Genomic DNA, 17,278 nt, shown 5'->3' with positions numbered 1-17,278 from the left:
CCATCAGATGTTTTGGGGGCCACTGCCTTACCATTTGAGTGTGTAGAGTCATGCAGCTTATAGTTTAAAATGCCTAGCCTGCTCCTCTGTTCACAGCTCACACTCTTCAGTTTGCCCAGGTTTATGCTCTTAGCTTCACCCCCACGCTACAGCTGTGGCTGTAGCTTCAGCAGAAGAAGTCAGGCTTTGCCATGAGACTTCACTTCCTTCCATGCTTTTGTACTCTGGCCAAGCATGACAATTTTTAAATACTCGAGAGAGACCATGGGGGTAGGGGTGAAGGTTTCATTTTCTTTCCAGAAGGTGCTCAGAGAGTGTCTTCAGATAGCCTGCGGCTCTGGATGTGTGTCTCTTAAAGTCTTGCTCCCTGTGGTGAGACCGTTTGCAGCTGTTTACAGCTAAGTTATGCCTGGTAGAACTTGCTCTGTCATTGCCCAGTTGTGAATTAGCCTTGCCAGTCTGTATGCAGTAAAACAACCAGAAAGCCTAACTATTGGGCTTAGAGCTCATAATCAAGTTCAAGTGTTTAAAGTTTTAACTAATAAGACTTGGGATGAATGTTTATCCTTATTGTTGAGACTGTTTACTTCCTTTTGTTGCCTGTGTGCTGAATGCGGAACAGATTATGGCTGAGTGGAGCAAAATAATTCTTGTCGGTCTCTGCACTACAATTTTGATGCCTTCATGTGTTCACCAGCTTCCAAGGATACAGGGAGAGGTGGAGTGGCTTTTGTGAGAGTATGGAGATGTGCATGGGGCAGCTAGACTAGCCAGTCTCCCAAAAGACTAAGATCTGTAAACTTAACCTGTATGGTTTTTGCTTTCCTTCCCTGCCCGGTACTAAAACTGCCATTTTCCAAGACACTATCTTACTTAATTATTTTTTATATCAAGGATTGTTTCTTGCCACTTCATCATGTTGCATATGCTTCATTATTTCCCTTGTTAGGTTTGCGTTTTTCACAGAAATCGTACAAAAGTTGTTAAAGCTTTTAGTACAAGTTTCTCAAATGTAGTGCTGTCTGAGTATTCACTTCTAATACAAAAGAGATCATTCTTTCTGGTTCGTAACCTGAGATAACTCTTTTCAGAAATGCCAGTGGACCCCTCCCTTTCCTAACTGAGGTTTGTTTTCAGTTATAATGAGATCGTTACGGCTCTTGCAGAATATGCTGGGATAACCGGTAGCCGAGTCTCAACCGAGTAAAATTCTGTCTTATGTCAGAGTCATGGGATTAATTAAAGAAGAATATGTGAAATAGGACAGGTTATGTTTATTCCTCCATTCCAGCATCTAATTCAGCTGGCAATGTGGATTGGTAAAGCCTCTAATGAAACTCCTTTCCCACCTGCTTAGGTTTGTATTGAATGAATCTCAGAGTCGACCAACCATGCCGTCAGCCCAGGGCTCTTCATCGAGTAGCGTGGGAGGTCCTGGAATCCCTCAGCCGCCTCCAGGGATGAGCTTTTATGCAGCCAAAAGGGTAATTGGAGATAGCCCATGGACACCAGAGCTGCTAGAACAGGTACTTGCAACTGCAGGTCTAGTCCTCAGTGAGCTAGGGGTGGTAACAAGGATGGCTACAGACAGAGGAACAGAAGGCCAGAGGGAAAATACATAACTAATTCTGACAGGGTCTTTAGTTGCCCTGAGGGAATTTATTGAGGGACTTCACATAAGGAACTTTGCAATGGTGAGATGGGGTGGGAGGTGCCAGCAGTTCTCAGAGCTTGTTAGGAAGGAACCACGACTGCAGCCTACTCTTGTGTTTTCCTCCTAAAGATAGTAAGGTTGCAAAACTCTCTTACATTGATGAAGTGTCCCTTTTTAGCAGAGAAGTAGCAGTGTCCCTCATTGTAATGCTGATACTTTGCCACAGGTGACTGCTTTGACAGGAGGCAAGAGGAGGGCGCTGCTAAAGAGATGGAGAGCATGTGAACTTCTCCTTAGGAAGCAGAAGCTATCATTTCAGACAGCTGAACTGCTATGGTTATTGCAACATATGCTTTCTTGTCAGTAACACTGCCTTTTCTTTCCCCACTGTTGAACAGTGTAAGCTGGGGATAGTGAAGTTCATTGAAGCTGAGCAAGTGCCAGAACTTGAAGCTGTTATACACCTGGTTGTAGCCTCCAGTGACACAAGACACAGTGTTGCCACTGCAGCAGACCTTGAACTAAAGAGCAAACAAAGGTACAAGTTTGGATGTTTGGAAAAGATGGTGCTAGTGTTTCTAACAAAGCTAGCTGCAATTAATGTAGTGCTCCAGAGACTGTGATCTGAAAGGAGAAAGGCTGCAGTCCCCTGCGTACCTGTGAAGCTGCCATGTATTCAGTTGGGGCTGGGAATGGTGTGACAGTCTTGCAGCTGGGAACATCATTTGGCTCCGGAGCTGACAGCTTTAGCTGTCTGTTTTCAATCATCTTTGGTATTGCTTTTGAGCAATTTTCTTACTCTTTCGTTTCCAAACTGCCTCTGTGGATCATCAATGGTCAATAAGGCCTTAGTAACTGATTCACAGCTGGTCAGCTTATCTATATTGTCTTTCCCAGGAAAGTATACTTTCATTCAATTTATTAAGGGAGTAAAGAGACTGTAATTGTGAAGTGGACCATAGTCTAGGAAGTTTGGCAGCCACTGTTTTCTGCATTATTAAAGCTTTTGCTCGTCTGCAGCCCACCTTTTGTCATCTAAAGACAATGCTTCTGTCTTTAACCCATCAAGAGGCCAGAGTAATTGCTGTTGGTACTATTTGCTGAGTCATTGATCATGTGAGGTTTGCTGGCTCATGTAGGAGATTTGGAGCGAGAGGCGCCTGCCTTTGAAATGTGTAGGTGGCTTCTGTATTACTAGAAGTGTAGGACTATTTAACTTGGAGTCATATACATAATGTGAAACCTTCTCCATTCGAGTCTATTCATGTGCTTCAATTGTGGCAGGGGAGATGATTCTAGTAAGTGACGACAGCCTGGTTAAGGAAGGCAGTCTCTCCTTTGCTGCTTGTCTCATCTTTCCCTTTGTATTGGTATTCTTTGCGTGGAGAGCAAAATACATGTGTGGACAAAATGCATGTTAATATGGAGTCTTAAATGTCTTTTATAAGAAATACATGCTTCTTCACAGCTCACTTGTTTGAAAATCAGTTGCTTTACTGAAAGAGAGGCGGTTGTGTCTCCACTTTTTTGAAGCATGCATGCTTAACTTTTTGTTTTCTGTGGGGTGTTTTTTGGGTATGTGTGTGTTCCGAACAGTCTCATCAATAGCTAGCATTAGATGGTTATCGTGGGCAGACAGGTTTGTCTGAGAGACCAAGATTAAATAGTCCTAGAATGAAAAATACCCTCTTCTCTATTGAAATCTCAAAGCACCAAAGGTTGAAGAATGTGGGGAAATTTGTTAACAGGTAACCATTCTGTATTCAATCAGTAGACTACCATGATCTATATGTCTTGTTTCAGTGGGAGAGAAGGGAGCATGTAGGTTTCTCACATATTATTTGGAATTATATTGTCGGAATTTGTAGGTGAAATTTGTAATCACTTCGCATTCTTTGTGATTATATATTATGTGGATGTGGGAGGAGTGATGAGAAGTCAAACTAGACGTATTAAAACTCTGGGAAGAATGTTAATATAATGTGAAATGCTGTAAAACACGTATTTTAAAAATAATCAAAGGTCAGAATGATAACATGTTCAACGTATTTTTTTCTTTAGTTTAATTGACTGGAACAATCCTGCTATCATCAATAAAATGTATAAAGTGTATCTTGGGGATATACCACTGAAAACCAAGGAGGTAAGATTTGCCTTCAGAGTTGCATACCTGCTTAATTTCTGAAGCTGTAATTTTAGTTGCCTTATTTTATTTGGAGAAGACATATATGTATTTCTTAAATCTATCAGTTCCTTTGACCTATGCTTTCACCGAACACTTTTGCTATTGAATAATTTTTTTCTCTGTCCCAGTGTGTTCTGATTTGCAGTAGAAGGTAATTTAGCTAACTTAAAAGTACTGCTGTCCAAAGATGCACTATATTAATTCTACTCTGTTTCTGACAGGGATCTGTTCTGAAACCAGAAATGAAACGAGAGTCAGTCAGCACCCGTGTTAAATTAAAGATAGTTCCTCATCTTCTGCGATCCAGGCAAGCTGCAGAAACATTCCCAGCTAACATTCAGGTAATGCTTATGTTCCAGAGCTGCTCTTCCTGATGAGCTTGATAATACAGTTCCATTAGTACTTAGGGGAGGGGAGCACTGTTACTGATGACAGTGTTTAAAGAAGGGGGATTAGAAAACCTTTGAAAGTGAAGCCAGACACTTTCTGATCTGCTCTTTATTCCTTTTGGCCAGGTGGTTTATGATGGACTCTTTGGTGCAAACACAAATGCAAAACTGAGAAGTCTGTCCTTACAGTTTGTGCATCATATTTGTGTCATGTAAGTAATTCAGAGTGAGCACAGTGTTTTTTAGCTATTTGCCTAGAAGCCACTCTGTTTACTAAATATATAACTGAACTAAGGGCAAAGAAAGAGTGCTAAAACTCACAGAAAATAGGGTTTTTTCCTTAATCCTGAAATCTCTGTGTGTGTGTGCGCGCACGCTTGCACACATTAAGCTGTAATTTTTCAGTTTAACAAAGTTGAGAAAAAGTGATACTGAGAGAAGATACTTTTAAGGGATGCAAAAGATAATATTGTGTTTGTTGGTGTCTCTAATTGCAGTTGTCCAGAAAGTAAAATAAAGCCATTAGGCCCAATGCTTTTAAATGGACTTACAAAGCTGATCAATGAATACAAAGAGGTAAGCTGAAAGGTTCTTTACTATAGAGCTATAATTCTTCATATGAATACAAGCAAAAGACAAATACCTTTATGATGGAAACTGATAAATCTCTTTCTTGTAGTTGTCTGAGATGGCTATCAAAGGATACTTTTTAAGAAATTTTTTTGGAAGAGAAGCAAATGCTTTAAAGGGCTATATAGGAAAACCGTTTTATTTGTTTAACAGCTATGGATAGGTGCTTGGACATTATTTGCAAAGTCTCAGGAAATAATAGTGTTGGTAATCTAAAGAGTGAGGCCAGAGTAGCATCTAGCTGCTGTTACTCATTACTCTGGAGCACACAGGGGCCTCAGCTCCAGGCATATACCCCATTGTGTATAGGCCTGCTGTATAGGCCTGCTTGTAATACCTTCCATCCTGTCTGTCCAGGGATGGTATTGCTATGGGAAGGGTGTTACAAACAGACCTGCAAATGCCAGTCTGGCCTGAAGAGTATTTCCAGTCCCATTTCGGAAGGCAAATTCCCCGTGATACTCCTACATGTATCTTACAAAGGGCTGATGTTGCAGACCTCCTCTTCTGCAGCTTTGATCTTCTTGCTGGTTCATTTGAACTGTTGGATGTGACCTTCTGGCCTGAGTTGGTGTTGAACACGTGGGCCTCCCCTGCCATTGGGAAGGGCATGAAAAAGGAGTGTTCAGGAGGAAGTAAGCACATATATAAATGTGCTGCATCGGTCATGTGCAGGATCCATTGTGCAAACAGCTTCCTTTGTGTAAAGCTGCTGTTTAGGGCCAGTGGAAGGTTTCTGTCCCTTTGCTACTGTTTCATATACTTGCTGAATCTCCTTAGCTGTCTCTCTTGAAATAAAATGCGATTAGCTGAGACCAGAAGGGAGATTCACATTTTGTCACCATTTGTAATTTTCTGTTTTTGGTGGAAAAGCATGCTCCTTCTGTTCCTATGTAATGCTTTTATTCTTGGATACGATTGTTTTATGTTCCAGGATTCTTTGTCCATGAAAGCCTGTTTGAGCACATTGAAGACAGGATTTAAAGTAAATGTTTAATTATAAAACATATGCCTTTATTTGTGCTTTTGCTGAATTATATTTATTGTTTTATCATTCAAGGATTCAAAACTGCTGTCAATGGCATATTCAGCGGTTGGAAAGCTCTCCAGGTAACTGAAGCACCATTTAAGCAATGGGACATGGAATAATTTTTCCAGAGTAATCTGTTAATTTATCAGCAGCAAGCTTTATGCCACCTGCCAATATTGCAATTGAGTGTACAGTGCAGAGAAAAGCATTCTTCTTGTGACATCTCCAGAGGTGTAAAAAGAAGTATGTTTTTAGCTGATAGCTTCTCTAGCAGTGATTAATGGCAGCTCATGAATTATGCATAGAATTTAAGAAATGGTTCTACTTTCTGCATTGCCAGAAACATAAATTTAAGGAATGTACAGCAAAGACCAGAGGGCCTGAAGCTAGACAAGTGGTATGTTCAGTGGTGTGCTGGTGCTCTAAGTGATTGTCCATAGAATATCTCACGTTCCAAACTATGTTAAGGGCGGGGTGCTGCTCCATGGTGGGAATGGATAAGATAGAGCAAACTTTCTGTGCTGGATCTGTTTTGTTTGACAGTTAAAGTGTGGGATGAGGGGAAGACCAATGAAATGTGAAGCATTTCCATTTAAAAAACAAAAAAAATAATGAATTAAACTACCTTGTTTCAGCCGAATGCCTCAGCTCTTTACCAAGGATATAGCACTGGTACAGCAGTTTTTTGAAGCTTTATGCAAGGTGGGTGCTGACGGGGCTTTGGGAAATCCTTAATATTTTGTGCTGGTTTTGCTTAATTCTTGTCACTGCACACTGTAAAGTGAAAACTCTTGGTTTTGTACTGCAGGAAGATGCTGATACTAGACTTGCCATTCAGGAGGCCTTGTCTATGATGGTTGGAGCATACAGTAACTTGGAAGGAGCCCAGCGTACCCTGATGGAAGCTCTTGTAGCTTCTTATTTAATAAAGGTATTTTTAGTGGAGTCAAAATTAAGTGCCTTAAAAAAAGAGCTATTCATTGTTTTCCTGTTTCCTGACATTTCCTGTTGTATACTTTTGGAACAGGTCTCCCTTTTCTTACTGAATGTATTGGCCTGTCTGGGAGAAAGGCGGGTGTGTATGCTCAGATGAAATATTTTTAATGTGGTACAGTGGCTGCAAGAAGGGTGACAATGCAGTTTTCTATTTGTGTTCTGTTCAGCAACAAAACAAAGCCGTTGCAATTGCGCTGTATGTTTCTCATAGTCTCCTCCTAAGAAAACTTTGAGAAGTAGATGCTTCAAGGACAGTATCTTGTGAAATGCTTTGTGAAAGCAAGAGTTAGTTAGAAAGGATTGTTCACTGCTAAGTGGGGATTTCAGTGTGCTCTGTGATTTCTAAGATAAGGCACCTGGAAACCTCCCCAGGAACTCAGCCTTGAGACACTAATCCAGAGGAAACCGCACTTCACTGACTCTCTTACTTTACTGAGTATCTTGTTTGTGTTCAGAATTCCCCAGAGGTCTGGGTTTTCAGAAAGAGTGGGTTTTGTATACTCTGTTTGCATGGGTACTCAGGGTGACTGCAGAGGTATATGTATTTCTAGTGGTTGCGCTAGTAACTGTGTAAGAGACTGTTTTCATGCTGATGATTCTTTTGCCTCGGTGCTGAGCGATCTAGGTTTCCAGGCAATACCATTTTGAGACTATCTGAACCCAGCAGAGAGAATGACCACCCTAAGCTAATGTTTCTTTTCCACCTCTGGCTGTGCTGCTCCTTAAGCGCAGCTCTGTTTTGTGTGGATTGATGATGTATGTCGTTCTTCATTTCAAAACTGCCTGGGCGGGGCAGTTCAGATGTCTAAGAATTAGCGATAACCCTGATTTATGATTCCCAAAAATGTGCACGTCTTTAAGCATTTCGTTCTCCACTTGTGTATATATGAGAAGCTAGCTTTTCTTTTCCCCATTTCCTGCCATATGAAGAGTTAGCAAGAACAGTGTCTCAAAATGTCTAAACTCTTTGAGTCATGTTGGTACCAGAGGACAAAACAGGTGACTGATGATTTACAAGTGGTGAGTGCAGGTCATCAGTGTGTTCATTTAAAACTCAACCATATGTTTGTGTCTGTTCTCTTTAAGCCTGAAGTTCAAGTACGTCAAGTGGCTGTGAAATTTGCTAGCACAGTATTCCCTCCAGATCATATCCCTTCCAGATACTTACTCCTGTTAGCTGCAGGAGACCCGTAAGTTGTTTTTCTTTTCAAGTTACTTTCATATATGTATACACACACACACATATATATATATTTGCATCCAATACATATTTGGATGAAATATGAATGCATATATATGTGTGTATGTATGTACATAAAAACTCACTCACTGAAAATCAAGTATGATAATTTGGAAATTAACCTTTACATAGAGGCATTCTTGGCAGTTCTGTGGAGCACTGTTACTGTGCCTTATGGTAGTCTTTGGCTTGGGTTCTTTTTCTTGTCTCAGATGAACTGCTGTCACTAAAGCACTTCATGTTAATAACCAATTGCAAAGTAAAAATGCATTAACTGAAATCACCTTTACAGTGGCTAGAAATTATTTTTTCCTGGCAAATTCTATCACTCTATTTTTAGCTTGTATTTGCAAAGAGTCAGGAGCATGCACTTGTGAGAGTTGCTACTCCCTGCTGAGGAGTAGTTGACTCATTAAATTACAGTAATAATTTCATTTGCAGTTTTCTGTTATTGCAATTTAAGTGGTGGGTTTTTTTCCAACTTACTTTAATTGCTCGATTTTTGATGTGAGTAGCTATTGTGTAACTAAGGAAAGCTAAAAAGATCGATTGCAACAAACTGCTCTGTCATTGCAGTGTCAGCACTGTTTCAGGAGTTGATCTTCTGCTAAGTAGATAGTGATAAACCTGATAGGTGTCAGCTGAAGCCTAATATAGGAAGTGATTGGGAGGAGGAGCAGATAGGAAACAAGAATGTGGGAACTAGGAACTGGTGGTGAACACTAGCAGGATGTAAGAGGAGCAGAAGTGGGCTGATCCAGACTGTTTTGCAGAGGCCACTCATCACTATCCTTTTTCTTCCCCCTCTATAAAATAAACAAATTGTTAGAAGTTCTAATGCAAGCTTTTTTCCCCTTCTTTTTAAAAAAAAAAAACACTTCTCATTTAAAAACTGTTGTCTCTCCCCCAGCTTCCCGAGATATCTTATTGCTCATTAAAGGCCATTTGTTCTGTGCAAATAACGTCTGTTTCTCATCTTTTCTTCTGAAAGGCGGGAGGAGGTACATGGAGAAGCCCAGCGAGTACTGAGAACATTTCCTGGTAAAAATGAAAAGGAGAGTTCTGGGAAGCAGATGCCTTCCTTCCCTGAAATGGTCCATTACATTCAAGATAAGGTACAGTGCTTCTGTAAATGACAGAACACATGTCTGATGCTGAGGCATGTAATAAGTGTGGTGTTCCCTTCCCTGTATCTGTCTCTCACCTCCCCCAAGGAATAACGTTGGCTAAAATCACAGTGAAGACCACACGTAGTATTGCATTGCCAAGATTAACTCATTGTTACCTTCTGCTGGCAATAATTGCAAGATATCTAAGTGTTAAGTAACAAGGAGGCAGATCCTTTAACAAAGGGATTATTTTGCATTGATGCTGTTTGTGCAGAAGATGTGTGGAACGAGGAATCCAGTGTTCAAGGGTGACAATCCAGCATGTTTCACAAACAGTTTGCTCACAAACATGTTCTTGAAGGGGTAGGAAGATCAATCTCTGGTTGGGCTGGTGAAAAATAATATTGTGCATAAAACAGAAAAAAGATTCCAGGCTAGGAAAGGAGATACTGGAACAAGTGAAGAAGTCTGGTTTGTTGACTTAAAGGCTTAATTATTCATCTTCATTGCAATCTGTGGACATAATGGTCGTGTAAATAGCCTTTCACGAGTCTAGTGGAACGATATGCCAAAAACTGTACCACTGAGTTTACCCTCAGTGTTTGCACTGAGAGATCATGTGGAGAGGTGTTAAAATCTAGTCTGTGTTACACACTTCTGTGTATAGTAGCTATATTAGGCTTATAAGCTATAAAGATGATATGAAGGGTCACTGACAATACTTTTTTTTCCCCTGATAGTCTACTTTTTTAAAAAATGTCAGAAGTATATCGTGTTGGAGCACATCTGGTTTTGCAAGAGATCTGTGATAGCAGAACTCTTACACGTGAGAAATTTCTTGTGAAATGTTGTATACTCTGCTGGTGTTGTACTCTGCTGGTATACTCTGCTAGTGTATGAAGTATTTGAAGCTTTATGAAAAACTTGCTTTTGTCAAAAATACTGGTTATTCAGTCAGGTATAAAAAAATTAAGAAACCAAGATTGAGTTTTAGGTAACACTATTAAATGTTTGTCCCCTTGTAGTTAATTGTAAAATTTTCCTTGACTTCTGTAATGTCGCTAAATAACCATGGATCAGCCTAGTTTAATCACTACTGAGAAAAACGAGATTCCCTCACTCCTGGGTGAATTTAAAAAAAAAAATTTTTGAGCGCTTTTCAGATCTTCCTTACGTGTCCTGAAGGCATATTAAAAAGTCCTTGAGGTACATTTCTTTGGTTAGTTATCTCAAAGCGTGAATTTTCACATATCATGAATAATCTGCAAGTGTTGGAGATGGTTGAGAAGTTTGTATGCATTGCTTGGCACAGCAGGCCGAGATGCAAAATGGCTTTCCTGCATGAGTTAGCATGATCCTTCTCTCCCTCTGCAAAAAAGTGTATGTGAAAGAGTAAGACCTGATCTGCTGGGCATGGATGGGAACCCATTCTTGAAGGGAGTAATCTTCTGGTTCGCTAATTCAGGTTTTCACTAATGGTTCTGGATGTCATTGAAGTTCCAGTGCAGCAAAAGATCTGAGCATGTTAAGAGATCTGAGGATCTGTTGACTTCTGTGCAACTGCCTTGTGTGTTTATTCAGACGCAAGCCTGCTTTGCTGAATCCAGCCCTAGCACTGATGTGCATATCGCCTAGAGAATACGGACATGCTTTTCTGCAGCGTTTGCAGGGGGTGTTACTGGAAACCTTCTGTTCGGATGTTTTTCTCCTGGAATATTCCTGCTTGTCAAAGCTAACATTTCCATGGAAAGGAGTTGCTCACTTGCTGCAGCAGCCTTCTACCCAGCAGGTAGCAGGGTGTGAGAGACTCCCTGGGCTTGGCTGGTGCAGCACTGTGTGCCCACCTCCCAGTACTGGGGAAGCCTGGCTGCTCTGCGGCTTCTCCAGGCAGAGCTGCCGTCTCCAAGCTTCCTGGCTGCCTGTCAGCTGGGGCGCCTCAGAGTTCGGAAGTTTATGAGGTATTTTGTTTTTAAATTCTAAAGAACTTCTTTTTTCCTGAGGAGAAGAAAGAATGTTGTCCTCCTCCAGCCTCCCCTGCCATTCCCTCTCATGAATTCAGAGTTTCCACTTTCTGAGTTGATAGGGACATAAAGTTGATGGACCTAAACTACTATTACCAAGTGCACTGTGCCCTTCTTGTTATAGAACTGTTGTACATTTTCAGTTGCTAAGTGGAGGATAAACATAGTTGCATCAGCAAAATTTCACTGACCTTTCTAACATCTCTGCTGTTCATGGGTCTGACTGTTCCAGTCTTAATATACTCTGTTGTTTAGGCCTCTCACCGAATGAAAACTCCAGCTAAATATATGACTGGAACTGCAGCGTTGCCTTTCAATCCTGCCACATTTGGAGAGGTAATTGTCTGGATTTAATTCCTTGGATATGCATACCATTATTTATTTAGAGGACACTGTAAGAAGCTAACAGTTACCATAAGTCACCCTACATTCTAAAATTCCTCTTTTAAACAGATGTTGGGATTAACTCTCCATCCTTTATCTGTCTGTCCTTAAACGGCAGTCTGAAGAGGATTTTCAAGGGGGGGGGAGGAATGTTCCCAAGAGGGCTGCTCCACTGCTTTCTGCAGCATACCTAATGTAATAGCTTCTCAGAGGGAGAAACTGGCAATCCTGTGGAAAAGTCCCATTATGCTCCTTGAGACTCTTCTTTTCATAGCAGATTCCCTGGCTTCAGTGATCTGTAGACACAAACTCATATGTGATGCAAGGTCTGTATTAGCAATGCGTTGGGTTGCATTTGTATGCATGCCAAACTGGTATAGGGTACAGGCTGAACTGCCTGGAAGGAGATTGCATCAGCTTATGATAAACCAAATGTCTGTGTATGATTTAATCTTTTGAGAGCGATGCAGGCACTGTAGAGTTGTCTGCTTACACAGGCGTGTTGCAGAAAGTGGTCCTAAGATTTGTTACACTTTATATTTGTTCCTGTCTCCATGCTGACTCTTCTGTCTAGGTTTGATTAAAGAAGAAACTGTATTGTTTTGGTTACTCTAAATACAGCATATTCCCTGCTCTTTTGTTTTGTCTCCTCCACGGTTTTCCAAGTGCTCACACACGCAATATCCTGTGTTTTTCTCTTCTCTACTTAGATAGTTCTGTACCTGCGGATGTGTCTTGCTCACAGTGCAGGTGTGGTGCCAACCTCACAGAGCTTGGCAGATATGCAAGATCATGCTCCAGCCATTGGACGTTACATAAGAAACCTCATGTCTGGCAACCATATATCTTTCTCTTCATCCTCCTCTTCAAAAAGTGCAGAAACCAACCCTATACATATATATATTGGCCTTCTTCAGCAGCTGTTAGCTGGTGTTGGAGGTAAGAAGCTGTGGGCAGCATCATCTTGAAGAAAAAGAAGTCTTCTCTTAGTAGAAATGAGTTGCCACGCCCAGCGCTTTGAACTTGGCTGCAGCAATCAGAGTTGCAACATGGACTATGTACTCTTCAGTTTAAACTTGTTCTCTTCTATACTGCTGTGTAGGTGGGAGAAAGCAGGACAGTAAAATTGCAGTATTGGTTGACATAATGCTTTAAAATTGTGAGGTGATTGTCTGTAACAGCTTCCTCAACAGTGAATGCTATGTCTTCCTCACTCAGATAATAGCATATCTGTGACAAGTGTAGTCTTAAAGCACTTGAATGCCTTTAGAACAAATGGCTACCAGAATGTTTGCTTCTATTAGTTTCCCTAATATTTCTGAGAAATACTATACGCTATTATTCTGTATTGTTTGTTATCCCTAGTGAATTGCAAATGAATGCTTTGAAATGCTTGATACTTCTTAACCTCTTTTTATCACTGATTGTTAGATTGTTGTAAACGCTGCAATTGTTTAATAACCTGATTCTTTAATTACTGTTTAGGTCTGCCAGTCATGTATTGTCTTCTAGAAGTTGTTTCAGTGTATCCAGAAAAACTAGCCACCAGATTTGTAGACAAAATGGATTGGATAAAGGTATGTTGAAACCCCTTTTTTTTGGTTTATTATTTTGGGTGGAGGGGGTTTGGCATTAGCAAAATCTGGCATTTTCCCATGGTGCAATGGAGTATTATTTCCAAGTATGCACTTAATTTGAAATCTGATATTCCTACTTACAGTCGACACCTCATGAGATGTTATATGTGGCAGGGTAGGGAAAATTATCTGGTATTTGTACCTACAGTCAACACCTCATGAGATTGTTATACGTAGCAGGATGGGGAAAATTATTTTTTGGTTCTTTCTTGTTACTGATTTTGTTCATTGACCTACATGTTCTGGGTAATCTCTGTCATTGATCCTGTTGGTATAGTCAGTCAGTTTTTCCCCTTGATCAGAAGATCCATTAAATAGCAAAAGAAAACTGAAAATAAAATTCTGCAATTTTTTGAAGGAATTGTTTAACAATGGGAATGTTCTAGTGGGAAGATGTGAGTGGCTTCTCAGAAAATGAGATGAATTAGATACCTAATTGTTTTAGAGCCCTTTCTGTGGAGGTTTTTTATTTTTTTTTATTAGCCTCAAACAAAAAACCAGGTAAACTGGAGCCTGCTTGGGAATAAGCCAAAGAGAGTTCTGCTTTCCCTAGATTCTTTTCTCAGGCAACTTTCTGCTTTTTCGTGATTTGCTTCAAGCATCCGGGATTTGCTAAGCTCTTACAGGTTGCCTTCGCTTTCATTGGGGGAATCTGGCAGAAAAATATACTTGGTCGAGTTAAAGAAAAATTAGAATATGTTCTAACAATTTCTCCTGCTGATATCTGTGCTGCATTGCACTGTATACAGTTTACCACGTCTCATTTAAGTGCAGGCATGAACTTCAAAGGAGAGGACTTAAAAACATTCTCCTTTTCAGTGTTGCTCATAATTTGCAGAAAAACCTTTTTCTTTGGCCTGGTGTCCATTTGCAAAATTAAGCTTCTGGGGATGGCAACTGATACTACCTAGTTCCAGAAATACTGTTGTAAATCATCCTTTGTGTGATTTCACTTTGCCAAGCGGAAGGAACAGGTTCAGGGTTTTGTTAGAAGTCAGCTACGTGATCTGATGCAGGTTTTGAGTTGAAGTTAGAGTTATGTTTCATGAGCCTGACAGATCTCATTTCTTGTTTGTTTGCTTGGCTCATTTTTGCCTTCTTTGTGGTGGCCCATGCTGTTCAAAGATTTGGGTATGAATTTTTCACATGGGTGTGTTGCATTATACACCAAATTAATGGCAGAGGTAAGATTATATCTTAACAAATGACCTGAGGCTTCCCAAATTCAACTTCTTAACAATTTAGATAACACAAGATCTCTAATACAAAGTGGATAAATTTGCATTGAGAGCTGTGATTTCCTGGACTTTTTTTTTTTTTGTCACCATTGAATTTAACTGATTTAACCTCTTGAGGGTTTTTTTTTCCCTTTGATTAATATAGAGGAAATGGAAGCCTTCAGTAGCTCAGGAAAAATAGTGTCTTTAGGGGTTTTTTTAGCTCAGTATGGGTACAAAACGTGGAAGCTCTTCTCTGAAGACAAAATTCGGCCAAGCATTCAATCAGCGTGTTTAACGCAGAACCGGTGGGTAGCCCCCTTGTGGCTAGTGGTAATCTTCCTCCTAAACGCTGAGCGTTTAATGAATGCTTTGCTGAATTGAGTGCTTTGTTTCTTACTAAATGATAATGCTGTTGGTTTGAAGAGTGGTTTCCGAGTTAAGTACTATTTATGTAGCTGCATGACAGTTGTGCTTGTGTGTTGAAGCTCTGTATGAACAGACTGCGTAAGAAGCTGCTTCCATATTTTATGTTTCTTTTTAAAAACTCCCGCAGAGCCTGATGAACACAAACAAAGAAGAAATGCGTGAGCTCGCAGCCCTGTTTTATTCTGTAGTGCTGTCTACCACGTCTGGAGATGAGCTTAGGGCCTCCTTGGAGCAGCTGATCAAGATGACAAAAGACAACCATGTAACTACCTTTCTTTGTCTGCTGCTTGTTTTTTTTCGTGTCACGTAACTGGTAGGAAATCTGAATCTCACAGTGTGGCCAGGATGTATTAGCCTTAATCTGAGTGTAAAATTAACTAGCTGACTTCCAGTTGGGCGGTGAGAAGGGATTTTTGTTGTAGGTGAGTGCAACAGATCTTTAAATAAATTAATCCCTGAAGCTGTTGTTAAGGTCAGTAGGAGGATTTCCTGGAGGCAGTTCGCAAGCAAAACCAGTACCGTCACGTATTTAACCAGTTTTAGCCAGCTTGTCCCATTGAGTGTTAATAGATCACACTACCTACTTCAAACAGTTTACCGATTCCTTATTTGTGAGCAACTACAGGTACCCGCAGAACTAAGAAAATGTTTAACTTGTTGAATGTTTAACTTCCCCTCCCCTCCTGAGCCATAGCAGCCTCCTGGCTCTGAATTGCCTCAGGGTCTTGTCTCGCCAGCAGCCATTGCCAGGTGCTGGCTGGCTTCTTTCTTCCCACCCCATATGGACTGCTCGGCAGCCCTCCGCAGGCTGTATCGCTGCACTGTGGGTTTGCCTGCCTTCCCTTCTCCGGCAGCTCCCTCCTGCTCCCATTATCCTTATCTCTGCATTTTGCCACTACAACTGTGGAGAAGGAGTCCTGAAACCAAACTGGGCAGGCTTCTGTGCCGGTGTGTCTTGAATCCTGAAAGGGAGGGAAAGTAGTAGCATTTTTAGGTTATATTTCCCCAAGACGTTTTTATATCAGTCTCTGAAGGACTTCGTGGGCCACCATTTTACATTGCAGGTAACAGGCTCAAATGCTGACAAGAAGTGCTGGTCGCTTTATGCCGCAATTAACAAACACGATTTATTTTGAATCTGTGAAAGCTATGTCTGTGAGCCAAAGCCATGTCATTGCTCAGTTTTACGTAGGGCACAGCTTCTGTGGTCACAAAGCCAGCACAGATGGGTCACAGCCCTGCACCACTGCTTTCTGCCCCAGTCACCCGTGAAGCCAAGGTTGACCTTTCGAAGCACCTGGCTGAAAATAAGGAGGGATGTGAACCATGAAACAAAAAAAAGCAGGGTGTTCCCATGCATTTTTGAGTTTGAGTCAGTTAGAGCCCTGGTTTGCTGCAAGTGTACAAAACCAGTTGAATCAGTACAGCTAGGGGTGGTGCTGATCTCTAGTGGCTCAGAAAGGACTGCAGTGTAAAGTAAGGACTGCAGTGTAAATGGATAGCTGAAGCGGAGAGGGGGGAAGGACGTGTCTTCAGCTGGCTTTGCTGCTGTGAGACCACAAGGAGCAGTCCCTCGTAGCCAAGCTAGGTTGAGGATCCCATCCTGGCAGCACAGTTGCACCAATGCAACTTTTTGCAGGGTTGTGATAACAAACAGATCCATGAACTAATCTGAGTTTAAGCCCCTGCCCCCTTCCTTTTTTTTTTTTAATTAAGGTAGCATTTAAGTCTCACAGCCTTATTTCTGCACAAAATCCTTTTGTTAGAATTCACCCATGGGAATGAGCACCATCATTAGATAGTCTCAGCACCAAATCAGCATTGGACAAATTAATGTTCTTGACATTGAATTGTAATAATTAGTTCTCACAGTCTGTGGCCTACTGAACTGTGTAGAGGCATTGCCTTCAGTGTTCATAGGCCAAGTGCGTTCTCATTCTTAGCAATGCAAATCTAGAGTAATTCTCCTTTACTGCTTTTTACCAAAGAGTACGTTTTGTCCCCTTAATCTGAGTATGCCCAGTTTTTAAGCAGAGACAGCGTAGTATTATCTTAGATCACCTTCATAAATCTGTACTTGCAAATCAGATTAACTGGATTTTTTAATTTTTTTTTTTTGCCTAGCTACCACGGGGTAGACTTTAGGAATGTGAGTGCTGGTGATAAGTTCTTAATCTGTCCTTCTAAGCCTCTTCTAAGTTTTGTTAATTTATCTTAAAGGACTCCATCCATCAGAGAGCACTAGCAATATCAAACTCTGTGGTTTTGCATTATGTGTTAGAACTCTGCATTCTTCAGGGTGCCTTCTCATCTGGCTTGCCCATATGTGTTTTTAAATCAGTGCTTTGTGCAAAGTG

General features: G+C 40.9%; 1 protein-coding gene across 3 annotated transcripts in view; it reads left to right on the top strand.

The window, feature by feature from the left end:
- Positions 1-17,278, top strand: part of ECPAS (Ecm29 proteasome adaptor and scaffold) — a 68,959-nt gene that overhangs the window by 19,287 nt on the left and 32,394 nt on the right. For all 3 annotated transcript variants that reach the window (XM_076362767.1, XM_076362766.1, XM_076362768.1), the window contains 15 exons: positions 1,358-1,526; positions 2,053-2,192; positions 3,716-3,797; positions 4,061-4,180; positions 4,355-4,440; positions 4,726-4,804; positions 5,919-5,968; positions 6,524-6,590; positions 6,697-6,819; positions 7,971-8,074; positions 9,116-9,239; positions 11,510-11,590; positions 12,349-12,577; positions 13,124-13,215; positions 15,049-15,183. In XM_076362767.1, coding sequence (XP_076218882.1) covers positions 1,358-1,526; positions 2,053-2,192; positions 3,716-3,797; positions 4,061-4,180; positions 4,355-4,440; positions 4,726-4,804; positions 5,919-5,968; positions 6,524-6,590; positions 6,697-6,819; positions 7,971-8,074; positions 9,116-9,239; positions 11,510-11,590; positions 12,349-12,577; positions 13,124-13,215; positions 15,049-15,183 — 1,681 coding nt within the window. The remainder of the gene's footprint in view (positions 1-1,357; positions 1,527-2,052; positions 2,193-3,715; positions 3,798-4,060; positions 4,181-4,354; positions 4,441-4,725; positions 4,805-5,918; positions 5,969-6,523; positions 6,591-6,696; positions 6,820-7,970; positions 8,075-9,115; positions 9,240-11,509; positions 11,591-12,348; positions 12,578-13,123; positions 13,216-15,048; positions 15,184-17,278) is intronic.

The sequence above is a fragment of the Aptenodytes patagonicus genome, chromosome Z, assembly GCF_965638725.1.
Source record: "Aptenodytes patagonicus chromosome Z, bAptPat1.pri.cur, whole genome shotgun sequence".
Lineage (NCBI taxonomy): Eukaryota > Metazoa > Chordata > Aves > Sphenisciformes > Spheniscidae > Aptenodytes > Aptenodytes patagonicus.
The sequence above is the reverse complement of the archived record's forward strand: the minus strand, read 5'-3'. Positions and strand labels throughout refer to the sequence as shown.